Source organism: Myotis nattereri, assembly GCF_964212035.1.
Source record: "Myotis nattereri genome assembly, chromosome: 5".
NCBI lineage: Eukaryota > Metazoa > Chordata > Mammalia > Chiroptera > Vespertilionidae > Myotis > Myotis nattereri.
Genome location: NC_138080.1, coordinates 27,179,214 through 27,199,140, shown reverse-complemented (window position 1 = coordinate 27,199,140; position 19,927 = coordinate 27,179,214). Strand labels below are relative to the sequence as shown.

General features: G+C 42.3%; 1 protein-coding gene across 1 annotated transcript; it reads right to left on the bottom strand.

Annotated features, from left to right (window-relative positions):
* Window positions 1-9,124: 9,124 nt before the first annotated feature.
* Window positions 9,125-10,063, bottom strand: LOC308519558 (olfactory receptor 7D4-like; the record flags this gene model as incomplete). The annotated part of the gene is made up of 1 exon (XM_081091579.1): window positions 9,125-10,063. The coding sequence occupies one exon, from the start codon at window positions 10,061-10,063 to the stop codon at window positions 9,125-9,127; it is 939 nt and encodes a 312-aa protein (XP_080947705.1).
* Between the last annotated feature and the right edge of the window lie 9,864 nt (window positions 10,064-19,927).

Genomic DNA, 19,927 nt, shown 5'->3' with positions numbered 1-19,927 from the left:
CTTCTTCCACTGTCCTTCTTTGTTACAAAGAGTTTGCATAACCACAGAGTGTGAGGGAATAGTCCCTGCAAGACTGTTTTGACTTAAGACACAAGCCACAAGTTCAGAAGTCCCCAAGGCCACCCCACTTCATACCAGTAAGCCACAAACTCAGGGTCTCCCTCACATTCAATAATTTGCTCAAGTGACTCAGAATGAGGGCATTTCCTCAAGTTGAAGAATTCACCAGCATGAGCCACAGAACTTAGGATAGTGCTATACATATGGTTACAGTTTGATTACAGCAATGGAATACAAATTAGGACTAGTGAAAAGAAGATACACATAGGGAATATCCGAAGCATTCTATATCTGAAGCTTCTTGTCCTCTCCTCATGAAGTTTTGATCCATTACCTCCTCCTGGTCACAATGTGACAAATTGCTCAGAGTATTGCCACCAGGTAGCACCCCTGAGCTTCTGTGTCCAGAGTTTTTATTGAGGCGTTGTTACATAGATATGATCAATTGAATTATTGCCCATTTGGTTGAACACAATTTCCAGCTGTCCTCCCCACAGGTTGGCTGACGTCATTTGGCTTTGTTGAGCGTTTCCTTCCATGTCGTAGGTGGAGTAGGGTTCAGTATCTGAAAGAGGAGCCTCACACAAATGAGAGAAAAATGACAGGAGATAATTTTGAAATATTGGGGCACCAGGCGGGCAAGTCCGGAAGGACTTCCACCGATGCTCAGGCCGCTCCAACCTTTTATTGATCTGGAGTAGCCCTTAGGGTAAGGAGGTTTCAATGACACACAGACTAGGTCATAGCATGACCCTTAGGCAGGCAAGTTCCAGTAACAGGCAGAATATCTAATCAACAATAATCAACAAGGATTTACATAAGTATCTAAGGAATTAAGTGAACTAAGGTGGGGATGATGCTTCAGCTACCATTACCTAAATTAACTGGGTGGTTGCTAGATTAACTAGGTGGTATACAGCCCTGACCTTTGCTAGGACTTCAAAGGTTACTAGCTTTTGGGGGTCTCTGTCTATACTCAGCTAGTGAAGACAATAAATGGACTCCAGCAGGCTTAAAGCCCCACCCCTTGATTTACCTGGTTAGTCTTTTTGGCATGACCAATCCTCATCTTGAATCACCTCATTAGAATAAAATATAAGGTAAGGTTGATCGGGCCCACCACAAATAACCAATCAATCCTATCACTAGAGAAATTTAAAGGGCTTAATGGTTGGCCCCAGGCCTGGGATTAAGGTCATACCTCTCTGTAAGTGAGGCCAAATTCATGACTACACCTCTGCTGGGCCACAGGTATTGATTCCAGGAGCACTGCCTGCTAAACATCCTGCACGCTAATTGCTGTCTCACAGTCTGATTGGCAAGGAAGTCAACTTGGGATATCTTCTTACTAATAAAATTATTTTGGGGAGATTTTAAAGACAATTCCAAGGTAATTTTTTAAATGGTCAACAATGTTCTACAAATTACAAACACAGTGTTGGATTCAGTGATGGGAAAATTCAAGGAAAGAAGATGAAATATTGAAATTTGGGGCAGTAGGGAGTTCCCCATAGAAAATCTTCATGGATATAGAATCATACTTTAAAAATATGTATTCAGAGGAGAAACCAAGAAGGCGGCATAGGTAAACACCTGAAATTGCTGCCTCACACAACCACTTCAAAAATACAACTAAAAGACAAAAGGACAAATACAGTATAATTCCACTTATATGAGGCACCTCTAGTTCCGCCCGATGCCAGATAGTCCAGTTTCTCCCCGTATGAGTCTGGGTTCCCAGAGACTCGTGGGAACTGGAGTTCAGAGCAGTCAGGAGCTTGAGACTCCCTCCCAACTGTGTCCTCAGTCGCCAGCCCTTTTCATGTGCGCCTCTGTACCTCTGCACTTTACTTCCGCACCTCCTCTGAGTCTCAGTGTGCTTTTCTCTTTTTTTCTAGTTGTAGACTTTCCACTCAGCCAGCCTTCCAGTGGTTCTGGATGATGTCCATTTTGTCATTTAGTTGTATTTTTGAAGTTGTTGTGCGAGGCAGCAATTTCCAGTGTTTACCTATGCCGCCATCTTGGTTTCTCTTATTGGCTTTCTTGTAGTTCTTCAAGCAGACTTCTTTGCAACCTGAGGACCATTAAAATGAATTATCTATGTCTGGAATGTTCTTCCCCTTTCTTACTCAACTTTACACTTAAATATCAGCACTTAAAGATGTCTGACCATTCACCTAAGTTAGTCTCTATTCCTCTTTGATTATCATTGCTCTCTGAGTGAACTAACATATTTTGAGTGTTATGAAAGACCATCTTTCTACCAACTATTTTGTCTCAACTAGCTTGTTCCAAGTTAAATTGATGAAGTTCTCAAGATAGTGAGCTTTGCTCTTCTTCCAGAGCAATGATTTTTGTGAATTGTGATATTATTGGCATAAACAAGGAAGGCATTACTCACGTTTACTGCCAAAAAACCTTTGGTAGAAATTTGTTATAAAGACATTTCTAGAAAAGCCATTGATTGTGGCAAAGAAAACTTGCATGAGACATAGTCAAACACATAAGTAAGATTTTATTTAGGATTACTGAAATAGGGGTCAAGACTATTGTAATCAGGAAGAGAAATTGAACCCAACTCCACTGAAAGATAAGGCAGGAGTATTTTTAAAATTGAAATATCTAGAATTAGCAAATGCATAGAAACAGATTAATGCATAGATTAATGGCCTGTCAGGGTATGGGACTTGGGGTAACAGTGAGTGACTTTTAAAATTTGTTAATTACAGTTGGCATTTGGTATTATTTTTATACTAGAGGCCAGTGCACAAATTCGTGCACCTTGAAAGGAACTGTGGACTGCAAGGCTGCAGTGGGCACAGGGGTGGATCTTGGCCCATCCTCCATGCCCCCATCCAGCCCCTCCCACTGTGGCTCCTGGTCCCCTGTCTGCTTGTAGGCCTGCTCTGCTGTTGCTGTTCTCACACCCTGACAGCGCCAGCCCTGCTCGCACCCGCTGACAGTGTGGAGCGATTGGGGCCAGCGTGAGCAGCGGGTGTGATTGGGGATGGTGCCATCAGTGTGTGGGAGAGGCAGCTGCTGCCCTGATCACCCCTCAGGAGCAGGGAGAGGTGGAGAAGCATTCAGGGGCAATCGGGGCCAGCAGCTGCCACTTGCACTGCTGATGGTGCCGCGCGATCGGGACCCGCGCTGGGTGCCAGCAGCGGGTGCTAGTGGCAGCTCCAGCATCAACAGTTGGTGTGAGCAGGACCGGCAGAAACTGTGGCATATGGGAGCAAAGAATATTCAGTAACTACCAGAGGCTCACCCCAGTGACAGTGACTGGCACCTGCCTTGGTCTTGTCAATGACCCCCACTCACCTGCTCTACCATCCTGCCACGGCCGATGCCCACCATGTTCCGCACTCTGCTGCCTGCTGCTGATGCCAGCCATGTTCTACGTGCACCCCCTGATGGTCAGCGTACGTCATAGTGACTGGTTGTTCGCTTGTTCCATCATTAGGTCTATTTGCATATTAGGGTTTTATATATATACTAGAGGCCCAGTGCACGAAATTAGTGCACAGGTGTGTGTGTGTGTGTGTGTCCCTCAGCACATCCTGCACCCTCTCTAATCTGGTATTCCTAAGTGATATCCCACTGCCTGTTTAGGCCCAATTCCAGTGGGATCAGGCCTAAACGGGCAGTCATACAACCCTCTCACAATCAAGTACTGCTGACTCCAAACCGCTCTCCTGCCTGCCAGCCTGATCACCCCCTAACCCAAGGGTGGGCAAACTTTTTGACTCGAGGGCCACAATGGGTTCTTAAACTGGACTGGAGGGCCAGAACAAAAGCATGGATGGAGTGTTTGTGTGAACTAATATAAATTCAAAGTAAACATCATTACATAAAAGGGTATGGTGTTTTTTTTTTGTTTTTTTTTAGTTTTATTCATTTCAAACGGGCCAGATCCGGCCTGCGGGCCATAGTTTGCCCACAGCTGCCCTAACCACTCCCCTGCCAGCCTGATTGATGTCTAACTGCTCCCCTGCCAGCCCAATTGCCCCTAACTGCCCTCCTCTGCAGGCCTGGTCAACCCTAACTGCCCTCCCCTGCAAGCCTGATCTCCCCCAACTACCCCCCCTTTCAGGCCTGGTTCCTCCCAACTGCCCTCCCCTGCTGGCCTGATCACCCACAACTGCCCTCCCTTTCCGGCCATCTTGTGGTGGACATCTTTGACCACATGGGGGTGGCCATCTTGTGTGTTGGAGTGACGGTCAGTTTGCATATTACTCTTTTATTAGATCAGGATAGATTAGTTTCAGGTGCATCGTGTAGTTTACATAATTTATAAAGTGACCCACTCCATAATTTATCATATAGTTATTACAATATTATTGACTATATTTCCTATGTTGTACATTATCTCAACTATAATTAAAATATTTTAAAAACAGATAATGTACTTACTCGTGACTTACCTTCACAGCATTTCATTTCAAAGTTAGAAGTTTGCAAAGAGCCAGATAGCAATGACCCTCCAAATCTACTGTAACAAATGAAGTACACAGGAAAGGTTCCTATTTTAAGAAAGAGAATTCAGCCATTAGTACCATCACTACTGAAAAAAAAAACAAGCATTTTGGAGAATGGAAATATCCCTTAGGATTTGTTGGTCACAAGAAGTCACTGCAGGGAGAGCAATTGTGATAGAGGTGGAAAGACTCCAGATGAGTTGGTTGAAGGGAGAGTGAGCAGTGTGGAAATTAAAGTAACAAGTATTGACCAACTCTCCAAAAGTTTGGCGTAATACTGAAAGGGCGTGTGGTTCTAGGAGTGTGCTTCATTTTCATCGACAGAAATGGGAATGTGGGTCATTCTCATAATATTGAACATGATACATTGCAGACATTGGAATATATAAGTGAATGAAAGGATAAGTGAATGTGTAAATTCCTTAAATGTTAGAAAGAGATGGGATTGAAAGCTCCAGTCGGGTATTAAGAGGCAGTCCTTAATTAAATAATTATACACATAATTATTTAATTACAATGGTTGTCAATGTAAGAACATCCAAACCTGTAGAGAATTTTTATAAGAATTTATCTGAGAGAAACTGACAACAATTGCTGGGAATCAAGATCTCAAAAATGCTCCAGGGAATTGAGTTTTGCAGTTCCTTTTATATACTTGGAATCAAGCAGGGAATGTAAGGAGGGTTTCATAAAGGTAGGAGAAGGCAAGGCAGGAATTCTTTATAATTGGCTTATAGGATAGTTAACAAAATTGTGTGCTCCCTTGAGGTATCTGAGAAAAGAAGATTCCTCTTGCATTTCAAAGGTGTGTTAACCTAGGTGCACAGGAAAAATGGACAGGGCTCATATAGGCAGAGATAAACCTGTCACTTCACTGAGTTATAGGCCTGGGACATGTCTTCCAACCATGACCTTCCCAGTTAGGAATTTATGATCGGATCACCCTGTGAGACCCGCCAGGTTGGGACAAAAGTAGGGTTTCAGTTGTTTGTGTGAAAAATAATGCAAAGCATAATAAATAATAATTACAAGAATAAACCCTGTGTTTCTCATACAACTGTAAAACTACTTTTGCTCCACTGTATCAGGTAGGGCCCCCATAACTGAGAACTAAAGGATCAGGGGTAGGATTCAGTCAGGTATCAGCTTGTCTTTCTAACTTCAAACTCTCAACAGGAACTTCTCCCTCTTCCTGTAAAATTAGCTAATTTATACTGATGGCAGTATAGACTGATGGATGCCAGCTCAATACTGTATATGTGACTTCTGAGATAATGACATCAATGGGGTGTTCTGTAGACCCTTCAACTCAACCTTTCCAAGATTAAACTGACACTTTAACTCCGAGAGTTGCTTTTCCTACTATCCCAACACTGTCAGCTCTGGTACCCATGGAATTGTTTTACTCTAGGGGTCCTCAACCAGGCTGATTTTGTCCTCTCCTAGGACAATTAGCAACGTCTAGAGACATTTCTGATGATCACAACTTGGTGCTGGCTTCCAGTGGAGGCCTGGGATCTGTGAAACATTTCACAGGACCTAGGACAGACCCCTGGACAAATTATTCAAATTATTCAAAATTTCAATATTGTTGAGGTTGAGAAATCCTGGTGTAGACTGTTGAAAAGTAACATTAAATATTTTTACCTAAAAAAATCCCAACCATTCTCTATTATTATATAACTAGGGGCCCGGTGCACGAAATTCGTGCACTGGGTGTGGGGGTGGTGGGGAGAGTGTCCCTCAGCCCAGCCTGCCCCCTCTCACATACTGGGAGTCCTCAGGCGTTGACCCCCATCACCCTCCAATCGCCTGATCGGCCCCTTGCCCAGGCCTGACGCCTCCGCCAGAGGTGTCAGGCTTGGACAGGGGACCCCCATCTCCCCCCGATCACTGGCTCTGGCCCCCACCCAGGCCTGAGGCCTCTGGCCCAGGAATCATGCCTGGGCAGGGGACCCCCATCTCCCTCTGATCGCTTGCTCCACCCCCCGCCCAAGCCTGATGCCTCTGACCCAGGCTTCAGGCCTGGGCAAGGGGACCATCATATCCCCCCAATCCCCGGCTCAGCCCCCCGCCCAGGCCTGATGCCTTGGCCAGAGGAGTTGACCCTCATCACCCTCTGATCACCAATCACCAGATCGGCCCCTTGACCAGGCCTGAGGCCTCCGGCAGAGGTGTCAGGCCTGGGCAGGGGACCCCCAGCTCCCCACGGTTGCAGGCTCCGCCCCTGCCCAGGCCTAACGTCTCTGGCCTAGGCGTCCGGCCCAGGCAGCGGGGACCTGCAGTGGCAGCGGGGGGGCGCAGCTATTGTGGGCTTCGCTTTAGGCCCAGGCAAGGGACCCCTAGCTCCTGGGACTGCCAGCTTCGACTGTGCCCAGCTCCCATCGCTGGCTCCACCCCTACTTCCTGCTATCACTGGCCAGGGCGGCAAAGGCGCCTGATTCTCCCATCATGGCTGGGGGGCAGGGCAAAGGCGGAATTTGGGGTAAGGAAAGCTTTATTGATCAAGAAGGTGCCCAATTGAGAAGATGGGAGCCTTAGAGGTTTCTCAAATCCATCTTCCCCCAGCACAAGGTAAGGCTTCTTTTAAATCAGGGAAGGGAAAGTGGGGGTGGGAGGGGAGACAAGTGGTGATTCAGGATAGCATACTTCTTTAGGAACATGCAGGGATCTGAGGAAGAGCAAGAAATCTCTAAATATCTCTGCTGAGTCCTGCTGATGCTTGATAAACACTCACTATTTTGCACATATTTCCCCACCTCCTTGGGAGAGGCACCTTCTGGCTGTTTTTCCAAAAACTCAAGTCTCAAGCAGAATTCCTCTTGAATTAGCATATCTATAGCAGGAGCTATTAATTAGCTTGATGACCATGGGGGAAATGCAGGCTGAAAGGAAGACAGCCTCAGAAACCAAGTGTTTTACTTTGTTACAGTGCCATTTTAACAATTATCACCTGTGTTATTTTTATTCCTGCAGAAGGAGATGCTCAGCCAGGTATTCATGTGCAAGCACTTTATTGGAGGGAGCAAGGAACATGGATAGGAAAGAGGACAGTGAGTAAGAGAGGAACATACATCCAACAAAGTTTGCAATATGTCAGTTACAAGAGTGAATGAGCTGAATGATCATCCTGTGGAGAAATTCCGGGAAAGGGTACAAAAGCCAAATCTCAGCATTATCCCAACTAAGGAATGAGAGATATGGTAACCCCACACCTCTCCTTTAAGAGCTGTCTATGGCTTGTCTGATGTGGCACAGAGGTTGAGCATTGACCTGTGAACCAGGAGGTTATTGTTCAATTTCCAGTCAGGGCACATGCCCAAGTTGTGGACTTGATCCACAGTAGGGTGCATGCAGGAGGCAGCTGATCCATGATTCTCTTTCATCATTGATGTTTCTACCTCTCCTTCCCTCTCCATTCCTCTCTGAAATCAATAAAAATATAGATTTTTTTTTTTATAAAAGAGCTGTCTCTGATATAACCAATTCCCTGTCACTTCTGCTCTTACCTATTGGGCAAAGTAGGTTCCAGCTAGTGCTGGATGTTGGCAGTCATGCAATAGAGATGGTGAGAGGGTCCCAGGGAACGTGGGAGGAATGTTGATAGCATGTACCACTCCATGCTTCCTTGCAGACTCAATTCTATCAACATTCGTTCCCCCAAGTGAATTAGGTTCTAAACATGAATTAGGTTCCACATATCTATAACTAATATTCCTGATGCACCACAATAGAGTCCCAGAAACAAATTGTATCATGTGAGAAAACAAATCTTATTTTATTATACTCAATATTACATGCTTTTGGATCTTAGAACATGTATCTCAAAATTGCAATAATGGGAAATATAAGTCAAATAAAAAAGGAAAGGAAGGAAGATGGATGGAAGAAAGGATAACAAAGAATGACACTTCTCAGTTTTTGAGGCAGTAAATTCCTGTAAGTCTTTTGAAGAAACCATCTTTCAAAGTTAGATCCCTACTTTGAAGTAGAAAATCACATCACTGTTCTTGTGATAGGTAGGATAGCGAAGTCAGCTAGCCTGGTTGTAGTCCAACTCAATCTCAGTTCCTTCTTTTGAAAAGTGAAGTGAATGAGAGAAAATATCTCAAAGAAATATTTTTAAGATGAAATTAAATCATTTATGTGAAGAAACAGGTAGAGTCCTGATATTGTAAGCACCTTGTTCTGATTATTGTATAATTTTCATTCCATTCTTCTGGGAAAAAAAGACATACAATCCAGTTAAGGTGAAGCTCCCAAACATATGAGGACAACATTTTGGGGAACTAAGTTAACACTTGATATGATAAGTGCTTCAAATTTAAAGTAAAAAAATCTTCAGAACAGCTGGGGGAATGCTGTCCACACATGGAATACAGGGAAGAAAAGTGAAAAAGGAATTTCTGAGGGAGTTGATAAGAAGAAACTAATACAAAAATAAGCAAAAGCGAAATCACACGTGCTTTGAAAACAGAAGAAATAAACCATATCATTTAGGAGAAAGAAGAACCAGATATTTAAATTTGCAACATTTACCTTTGGGCACACAATGTACACTTAGTTCTTCTGAGGCCAGAGCTCTATCACAGACAAGATGCTGGTAGGTTGAGGAGCCTTCTCAGGGCCCCCTTCACATCCTTGTTCCTCAGGCTGTAGATGAAGGGGTTCAGCATGGGGGTGACCAGAGTGTACATGACTGAGGCAACTGAGTTTTGTAGGGAAGAATGGGTCAGAGCAGAACTGAGGTAGACCCCTAGGCTTGTCCCATAGAACAAGGAGACCACAGACAGGTGAGAGCCACAGGTGGAAAATGCTTTATATTTCCCTCCTGCAGAGGACATTCTCATTAAAGAGGAGACAATCCTAGAGTAAGAAAACAGAATCCCCGTGAAAGGAAACATGCCCAGTAGCGCAGCAGACACATACAAGAAGATGTTATTGATGAGGGTATCAGAGCAGGCCACCTTGAGGATCTGAGCCAGTTCACAGAAGAAATGTGAGATTTCAGTGCGTACACAAAAGGTCAGTCGCCTTATTAGAAGAGTATGAAGCAGAGAGACCCAGAACATGATGAACCAAGATATCAGAACCAGAATGCCACAGAAGCGTGGGTTCATGATGACCATGTAGTACAGGGGGTGGCAGATGGCCACATACCGGTCATAGGCCATCACAGTCAGGAGGAAGTTGTCCATTCCAGCAAACATTAAAAAAAAATACACCTGAATGAGGCACCCAATGTAGGAGATGTTTTTGCTCTGTGCCTGGACATTCACCAACACCTTTGGGACCGTGGTGGAGGTGAAACAGATGTCAACAAAGGACAGGTTGGCGAGAAAGAAATACATGGGCGTGTGGAGGTGGGAGTCAGAGCTGATGGCCGCAATGATGAGCAGGTTTCCGAGCACAGTGAGCAGGTACATGCACAGGAACACTCCACAGAGGAGGGGCTGCAGTTTAGGGTCATCTGAGAGACCCAGGAGCAGGAATTGTGACACTTCTGTGTGGTTTTCTGCTTCCATGCAGCTGGTTTTTCTTATGAAGAAGGAGACAAAAGCAACATTCAGTAAACAGCCAAAAGGCATCCAAGGGAGTCATCAACTTTTGATTCCACCTTTGTGTGGACATCATTCATGATCTAGTAGTCATTCCAATGCCAGTGACTTACTCATTTAACCCAGTTTAATTTTAAGTTGTGTAATCATTCAGAGTTTTTTAAAATTTAGCAGTAATATTTCTATCTCTTGTTTATATTCTACTCACTGGTTCTAATTCTCTTATCTAAATTTTGGGATATAAATCAATTTCTTCTCTCATATCAGCCTTCCAAAATAACTAAAGACATTTAAGGTATTTTCTTTGATAACCTTCCTACCTCTTTCATTTCATAATAATCATTTAAACATGTGTTTTCATCTCAATCTTATGTCTATGACCTGATGCTTTATATTGATGTTACAATTCACTCTTCTTGTGCCTTATTGTATGTTCATCTAAAAATATGATTACTGCTAATACCATCTTTCTGAGGTACCAAAATGCCTTTAATTACTATAAGAACCCAATAAATTATAGATATTATTGTCATTATTTATCTACATCTTTTACCTCAATTATTTTCTTTTTGTTAATTTTCACCAAGAATATCTCCCCCCCCCCCATTGATTTTTAGAGAGAGTGGAAAGGAGAGGAGAGGCAGAGAGAGAGAGAGAGAAACATCAATGTGGGAAAGCTACATTGATTTATTGGTTCTCACATGCACCCCTGCAACTGAGGTACATGCCCTTGACCCTTCAGTCCATAGGCCACCGGTCTAACCAGTGAGCCAAACCAGCCAGAGCTAAATTATTTTTTATATATAACTCTTCCAAAGTACAGTATAGAGCTATAATTTATAAAGTAGGCTCTTGAGTCAAACTTCCTGGAATAGAATTTGGTGTACTATGTTACATCTCTGTGACCTTGACTAAGTTATTTTAGCTGCTGATACCTCACCTATACAATGAGAGTAGTAAATATTTTTTACATTGTAGGATAGATGAATGATTACATGAGACGATGCATATAATTTTTCTAGTGTAGTTTCTGTGACATACAGTGTACACTTGATAAAAGTGAATTTCTGTTCTTAACATCACCCTAAATCTGCCTTGCATGGTCACCACTTTTAGTATTTCTAAATATACTAAGCTGGGTCAGTCATCATTATAAACATATCAGGTCTATTATCTTTTTTTATCACTATGCAACACTTCTAATTAATGAAGATCCTTTGACTTCCTCCTCCAGATACTGCCTGCCAAGTGGATTCTTCTCAGAAGAGGAAGATGCATATGCACTACATAGATAGTAGGGGAAACAGAAGCACACTACCATCATAATAAAATAGACAGCATGTGTGAGGGCATGTGCCTATGTGTACATGCTATTAAGTGGAGATGTGCTGTATTAAATTCAGTGGGATTAATTGAAAAAAATGATATAATTTATGTTAAAGTATTCAAAGTGTCTATCTATGAAATCACCCTAAAAATTGAAAGGCAAATTTAAGATTTGAAAATAAAAAGGCAACCAGTTAAATGGGAGAAGTTAAATATTTGCAAGCAATACTTCCAATAAAGGGGCTAATATCCAAAATATATACAGAACTCATTCAACTCAACAACAAAAAAACCAAGCAGTTCAATTTAATAATGGGCAGGAGACCTGAACAGACAATTTTCCCAAAAAGACATGCAGAGAGCCAAGAGATATATGAAACAAAGCTTAAGTTCACTAACTCCAGGGACAGTGCAAATAAAATCCACAAGCTATCACCTCATGTCTGTTAGAATTGCTATTATCAATAACAAATGATAATAAGATTTTGAGAGGACGTGGAGAAAGGGGAACACTTTAGGGAATGAAAATTGGTGCAGCTTCTATGTAAAACAGTATATAGGCTCATTAAAAAAAAAAGAAGAATAGATTACTTTATCACTCAGCAATTTCTTTTCTGGGTATTCACCTGAAAAATTTGAGAACATTTATTCATAAAGATATATTTAAGTACCTTTATGTTTATTGCAGCATTATTCATAATAACCAAGATATGAAAACAACCTAAGTTTTCTTCAATGGATCACTGGATAGTGAAGATATGGTATATACTTATTATTGAAAACTACTCAGCCATTAAAAAGACAAAATACTGCCATTTGTGACAGCATGGATGGATCTGGAGAGTATCATGCTAAGTGAAATAAGTCACATAGTAAAGGACAAGAACCATATGATTTCCCTCATATGTGGGATATAAAACAGAAATCAACAAGTGAACAAACAAAGCAAACTCATAAATATAGACAGTAGTATGGGGGTTATCAGTGAAGAAGGGTGTAGGGGGAGGATGAAAGTTTAAAAGGGGTCAAATATATGGTGATGGAAGGAGACTAGACTTTGGGTGGTGTTGAGCAGACAATAGACTATTCAGATGATGTATTATCTAGACTTAAGCAGCATTATTAACCAATGTCATCCCAATACATTTAATTTTAAAAAGAATTTATATAAATGCTTATGTTCTCAATAAAATGTTTCACTATTACTAATGACTAGAGGATGCTAATTACATAAGGAGAAAAAAGTAAGTCACTGAGGACCCATTCAGTCTGTGAAGGTTCGCAGAAAAGACTTTTCTGAAATATGAGTATTTGAGCAGAGAGAGGGAGGATGGATAATTGGAAATCAGGAGAAATTAAAAAAGGGTAAGCACTTGGGACTCAGAGAAGAGGATTTGCAGTTGTACTTGGGTTGGTGAGCTTGGTATCAGAAGGGATTTGAGAAACCAGTGAGATAGAGAACAGGTCACTGGTGTCAGGTGGGATAGAGTGTGTGAGTCCTACAGTCTGAGCGTCCTGTACTATTCCTTAAAGTGCCTCTCATGGTGGTAAGTTTAAGTTCATTTGTTGGTAGAAGTTGCCACTGTTTTTGCTCATCGTTGTCATGTCAGGAACCTATCAGGTGCCTGGCACAGGTGTTCAACATACACAAATGTTAGATGTATAATAAAATCTGAGACCAAAGTGTCAGGCATAACACAAAAGAGGAATCTTCCAGTTCATCATCTAATTGTTTTCCTCTTGCTAAATGAGGAAACCAATGGCAATTTCTTAACAACAGCTGTTTTAAAACTGCAGACAACAGAATATTCTACATCAACTCACTAGAATAGTGGTGTTAAATTCATGAACAGAACAACACAGTAAATTCCATTTTAAGCCCTTGATATTCTGCTGAACATCCAAAGAGATTGATAAAATGAGGAAAGAAAATTTGCCTGAGTACTAAAGTCAGAAAAAATTACATTATTTGCAAGTACAATTATGGACACTGTGGTGAAACAACAATAACATCAATATAGAACTATTAAGTGATACAATTTGAGTTAGATCTGCTGCAAATTAGGTAGGGAGTACAATAAAGAGACCCAATCACATTAGGAACAACATAGACAATACCTCATGCATAGTAGATCTCCAGTGAGTGGTTAATGAATGACTTGTTGAACATATGGAAATCAAGAAGAGCCTACAGCTTGGGAAAAAAGATCGAGATAACCTGGGAAACAAGTCTCACTGTAGACATCTCTTGAACCTAAAAAGAAAGAGAAGGAAACAGACCAAAAGCTGGAAAAGACAGGTTTCAGTGGAAACAAAAGTACCTTTAAAGTACGGGGACTTCATTGTCATAAATTATATATTACAGGACTGTCTCAGTCTAATTATTCCAGAGTTAAAGTCCAGTACCCACTTTGTCTCATTTCCTTCTCATTCTACCAGCCCTCACTGGAAACTAGGACCTTTTCTGAAGGTTATCAATGAAGCTTTCTGCTCTCCAAGGTCTGTCTCTGGCAAGCCCAATGGAGTTTTTATTTGGCTGGGTTCAGAGAATTAAGGAAATGGACAAAAGGGACACATTTAAAGTTTCCCGCATCTCAAGCGCTGAATTCTCAGAGTTCCTCATTAAGTAAATTGTTCCATTGTCTTTTCACTCTCCAAACAATTCAGATCCCAGGAGGTGCAAAGCTAAAAGAATGGATTTTTTTTCTCTGATGCTGTTCAAAGAAACATCAAGGGGGGAGATAAAGTTATTTCCTCCAAGGAGATACACTTCTTTCATTGATTTGACTTAAAACTGACAAGTTGTCTCCCAGGGAATGTTTAATTGTCCCAGAAACTCACTGTCTGTGATGTTCTTCCCCTGAACAAGTTTGTAGGTGTCATGGATCCCTTGGTGCTTACAGTGATGCAGAGGCGAAGAGGCCCTTTCTAGAGAAAAGCAGGGTTTGGTTAAATAGTTTGATTTTTGAGTCACCATTCTGGGAGGTGTAAGTGATCCTGGTCATCAGTGTCATTGTGTGACCAGGGCAATGGGCATGCACTGGCTTCTGCTGTTCTCAGTGAGTGGTTGGGAGCAGCTCAGGAGCAACCACAGTGCACATACAGTGGTGAATGCAAAGGTCAAGAGCTCTGAGAGGGGTCTCCTGGGTGCGGCAGCTTCCTTTCACTGATGGGTCTTTGCAAAGAGGCCTGAATGCTGTCAGATGGCTGCCTCCCTGCACCTACATCATAAGCCCTTAACCCTGAAGGGGGATCTGGGCAGAGCACAGCATGCTCTAGTTCATTTCTAGGGACATTTAAATACACCATTTATTTTTATTTTTTTTAGCCTCAGGAGATTTTTTAAAATTCTTAAAACCAGTCAGAAATAGAGAAGTATCACATGATCACACTCATGTGGAAGCTAATGAACAAAATAAACTGATGAACAAAGTAGATCCAGAGACATGGAAGATTGGAATAGACTGATGAATCCCAGGGGGGTGGGTCAGGAAGAGATTAACCAAAGAATTTATATGCGTATTTGCATAACCCATGGACACAGACAATAGTGCAGTGAAGGCTTGTGGTGGAGGTGGGCTAATGGGGGGAATAAAGGGACATCTGTAATACTTTCAAAAGATAATATAAGTTTTGAAAGAACTGCATTTGAAGAAAATAAAATATTGTTTGCAGAAAATTAGATTAGATTAAATTAGATTTTATATGTTTGTTCATACTATATTTCTAGAAATGCTTTGTCAATACAAGGACCACCAGCTACATGTAGCTATTGAGCACTTGAAATGTGACTAGTACAAACTGTCATGTGCTGTATTATAAAATACACATCAGATTCTGAACTTAATAAAAAATGTATAACATCCACTAATAAATTTTATATGGAATACATGTTAAGATGGTAATATCTGGATACACTGGGTTAAATAAAACAAAATAAAATATACTATTAAAATTAAATCTTTAAAAAATTTTCCATTACAGTTAACATTCAATATTATTGTATATTAGTTTCAGATGTACAGCATAATGATTAGACATTTATATAATTTATGAAGTGATTCACCTGATTAGTTTAGTACCAACCTGGTATCAGAAATAATTATTACAATACTAAAGGCCCAGTGCATGAATTCGTGCATGGGTGCGGTCTGGCTGGCCTGCCCTGATCAGGGCCCATCAGGCCTGGCTGACCAGGGGGGGGGGGGGGGGCCCATGGGTGGTTGGCTGGCCGGCCCTGCCCCCTGGTCAAACTCCCAGTTGAACTCCCTGTCAAGGGGACAATCTGCATATTAGCCTTTTATTATATAGGATTATTGACTGTAATCCATAAGCTCTTCTTTACATTCCCATATTTTGTAACTACCAATTTGTACTTCTTAATTCCATCACCTTTTTCACCCAGCCCCCAAAAGCCCCCTCTCATGTTGCAAGCATCAGTTTGTTCTCCATATCAATGAGTGTTTCTGCTTTGTCTGTTGAAACAAGATCCAGAAGCACGTTAACGAAAGATCCAATTCCGTCCTCTTGTCTCTAATAGCCAAGTAATTATTGAAATTTCTAAGTTAGGTCAGTTATATCTATAAGTAATATTTGGAAAGTCCCAACAAATGCAGCACTGTCTAAAATGCAAGTCTGCAGCAGGCAGTAACTCCAAGTGCATGGTTACCCTCATTAGTCAAGCCAGTGCAAGACTCCGATGGTGGTGGCCATTGTCTCCATACCTCACTCACAGCATCAAGTGCAGTGGGCATGCTGCAAAGATAGGATGAACTCCCACCCAAAATTTGGTTTGGTTTCAATCCTCATATGACGATCTCCATATCTGTAGCGAGCATAGCAGTCCTTCTAAACTGGTCTGAAATGGCATGAGATGTCAAGGAAAGTGGCTTTTAAAAATTCTGGTTAGAATGTGGGTTCAGCGTGGGAGTTCCTGCATATGAAAATCTCCCCTTGTTGCCAAAAAAGGGAGGATCCAGCCTTTACAAATGATCAGATATATCATATTATGCTTGTTTCAGGTGTACAACATAATGAGTAAATATTTGTATATATTGGAAAATAATCACCACAGTAAGTCTAGTTCATATCTGTTACCATACATAGTGATAAAATTTCTTTGTCATGAGAACTTTTAAGATCTATTTTCCTAGTAACTTTCAAATATGCAATATAGCACTTTTAAATTTTATCATTGAATTTTTTAAAAATATTTTATTGATTTTTTACAGAGAGGAAGGGAGAGGGATAGAGAGTTTGAAACATGGATGAGAGAGAAACATCGATCAGCTGCCTCCTGCACACCCCCTACTGAGGATGTGCCCGCAACCAAGGTACATGCCCTTGATCGGCATTGAACCTGGGACCGACCCCTCAGTCCACAGGCCGACGCTCTATCACTGAACCAAACTGGTCAGGGCATCATTGAATTTTATTTGCAAATATATTTCATAACATGAACAGTATAGAAAAACTCAATAATGTTATTCTAATTTACAAAGAGGACTATTGGAATTCAGCTAGATTATGTATATTTTTTTCTCTAAACAATGCTTGTAATTTAGGAAGGCAGCTATGCTCACCACTATACTACCAACGCCAACAATGCTTGTAATTTTGAATATTAAATCTGTAATTATGCAACCAGTAATATGAATTATTGTAAGGTGCAAAGTTTATGGAAGCAAGTACAGCAACAACTTGTGTACATGTATAAATATTAAATTCTTATTTACGTGGCAATATACTTCTTTTTCTTAGAACTTGCTCCATTATACCACTATTTCTCAACTCTTCCTAGCTAGTTCCTACATATTTTTTCATTTTTCAATTACAGTTTACATTCCATATTATTCTGTACTAGAGGCCTGATGCACAGATTCGTGCATGGGTGGGGTCTGTCAGCTTGGCCTGCACCCTCTCACAATCTGAGACCCATCAGGGGATGTCAGACTGGCAGTTTTGGCATGTGTGGATCGGACCTAAACCAGCAGTCCAACATCCCCCAAGGGATGTAGCAGTGCCGAACACACCTCAACATAAAAAAAAGAAAAAGAAAGAAAGAAAATTTGCTGTAGCTGGGTGGTTGAGTTGGTTGGAGCATTGTCCCATACACCAAAAGGTTGCAAATTTGATTCCCAGGCAGGGTGCATAGCTAGGGTGTAGGTTCAAGGTCAGGGTGCATGCAGAAGGCAAACAATCACTGTATCTCACATCAATGTCTCTCTCACTCTTTCCTGTCCTCTCTCTAAAATCAATAAAAACACCCTTGGTGAGGATTTAAGAAAGAAAGAAAGTTATACCTCTTACGACAGAATGGATGGACCTGGACAGTATTTTTTTTTTTTAAGTTTTATTTTTTTAAAATTATATACTGGAGGCCTGGTGCAAGAAATTCGTGCACTGGGGGGGGGGCATGGAAGGTGGGTCCCTCAGCCTAGCCTGCCCCCTCTCACAGTCTGGGAGCCCTCAGGGGATATTCTACTGAAGGCTTAGGGGAGCAGGGAGCGGGGAGCGGGCCTAAGCCGCAGTCTGGCCTTCCTCTGAGGGAGATGACTGGTGGGCCATTCGGGATGGTGCAGGAAGTGAGAAGCCAGCCCCTCCCCCAATTGTGCCATGGCCACTGGTAGCCTCCCTCTGTGGGAGGCAACCCCAGCAGGCCTATCTGGGGACAGTGCTGGGCGGCCCTGCCCCGAATCTCCATGCTGCTGTTGCCGCCCATGGCCTCCCTCTGCGGGAGGCAACCAGGTGGACAATCTGGGGATGGCACCAGCCCCCATTGCCCCGCCACCACTGGTTGCCACCGCCAAACTCCTCCTATCACCGTCCCCTCCCTCTACCTGCTGGCATGTGCTTTGGTTGGCCTGGTGAAACCTACTTGTCAGCCCTGCCCCCCACTGACTGGTTGTTTCACTGTTTGGTCAATTTGCATATTTCACTTTTATTATATAGGATTGCTTTACTTGGAGGGAGATTTATCCACCAAAATGAGCTCTAGAAGGAGTGTTTTTCAACGTGGTTCTACATTTTAACAGCAACCCAGATGAGTGTTATGCATTGTATTATTTGAGAGGATCTCCTTTGAAGTGTGACACTTCAGTAAAGAGACAGTGGCTCATTAAAATTATGCCTCTGGCATGACCACATTCAGTATCTGATTTTTATTGTTAAAAATTGAGCACCCAATATATCTTTATCAATCTATATAGGCTCATAATGTTTCCACATCTTGAAAGTCCCCATACTCACAGTGCATTGAATGACTTTGATAAGTATTTTTAAGGGATCATGCAAGAAAGATAATTTAGGTGATAGGAATGTGTAGTAGATAGATAATATCCTAGATTAGGATTAAAGATGGCACATTAGCCTTACATGGTGGTGGCTGAAGGCAGAAAAACAAACTTTGCAGCAAAGAAAGAGCACTAAGTCTGTCTTCTGTCCTAACTGCTTGGCTATTGCTGAACTGAGCAAACTCCCTTACACTGTTCCTTTTCCTCGATACCTTCTCCCAATTATTAGAGTCACCCATTCAACAAAGTTGCCTAAACTGGAAAACCTGGACTAATAACATTTGCTTTGTTTGCTTTCATCCCTGTGTAGTCAGCCAAATAGTTCCTTCAGGTTTCCTCATAAATATGTCTCCGATCCACTGCCTCTGTCTAGTTCTAGTTCCCAACATCAGTCTCCCTTTTTCTTGGGCCCCAAAACACTGCAGCTGTCTAAATTGATCCTTCCCACAGCCACCAGAATGGTTCACTTAAAATGAAAGCAAGACCAGGATGCTCCCATGATTGACATTCTTCACTTTTCCTCCTTCTGTGGAATGAAATCTAAGCTCTCTGCTATGGTATATAAGATCCTCAGCGGTCTGTCCTCTGCCTACTTCTCAGGCTGCCACTGGCCCAGGCCTGACTTTCACAGCATGGGCCACCGCGGGCCACCGCGGGCGGCAGAGACCTGGGCCTGACTTCCGCATTGCTAGCCGCCACAGACCACCCTGCCTGTGTCCGCTCCAGAGTTGCCCAAGCCAGCGCGGCGGCTTGGTCAGCCCCAGGCACCCCCTGGCCCTCCTGCCTGTGGCTATTCTGGGGCGGCCTGAGCTGGCGCGGCAGCTCGGGCAGGCCCCCCCGTCTCTGTCTTTGTCTCTGCTCCCGGCCTCACATCCTCCTGACTGGTCGTGACTGTTACGGCGTCCTGGACTAATTTGCATATTACCTTTTTATATATAGATAGATCTTTTTAGCCTGGAGAGTATTATGCTATGTGAAATAGGCCAGGCAGGGAAATAAAACTACCACATTATTTCACTTATATGTGGAACCTAATGAACAAAATTAAGTAACAAAATAGAAATAGACTGGTAGATTCAGATGACAGACTGACAGCTGTCAGAGGGCAAGGGTTTGGGGGGCTGGGTGAAAAAGGTGAAGAGATTAAACATTAAAAGACCCCTCATAGACACAGACAACAGAATGGTGATTATCAGAAGAAAAAGGGTGTGGG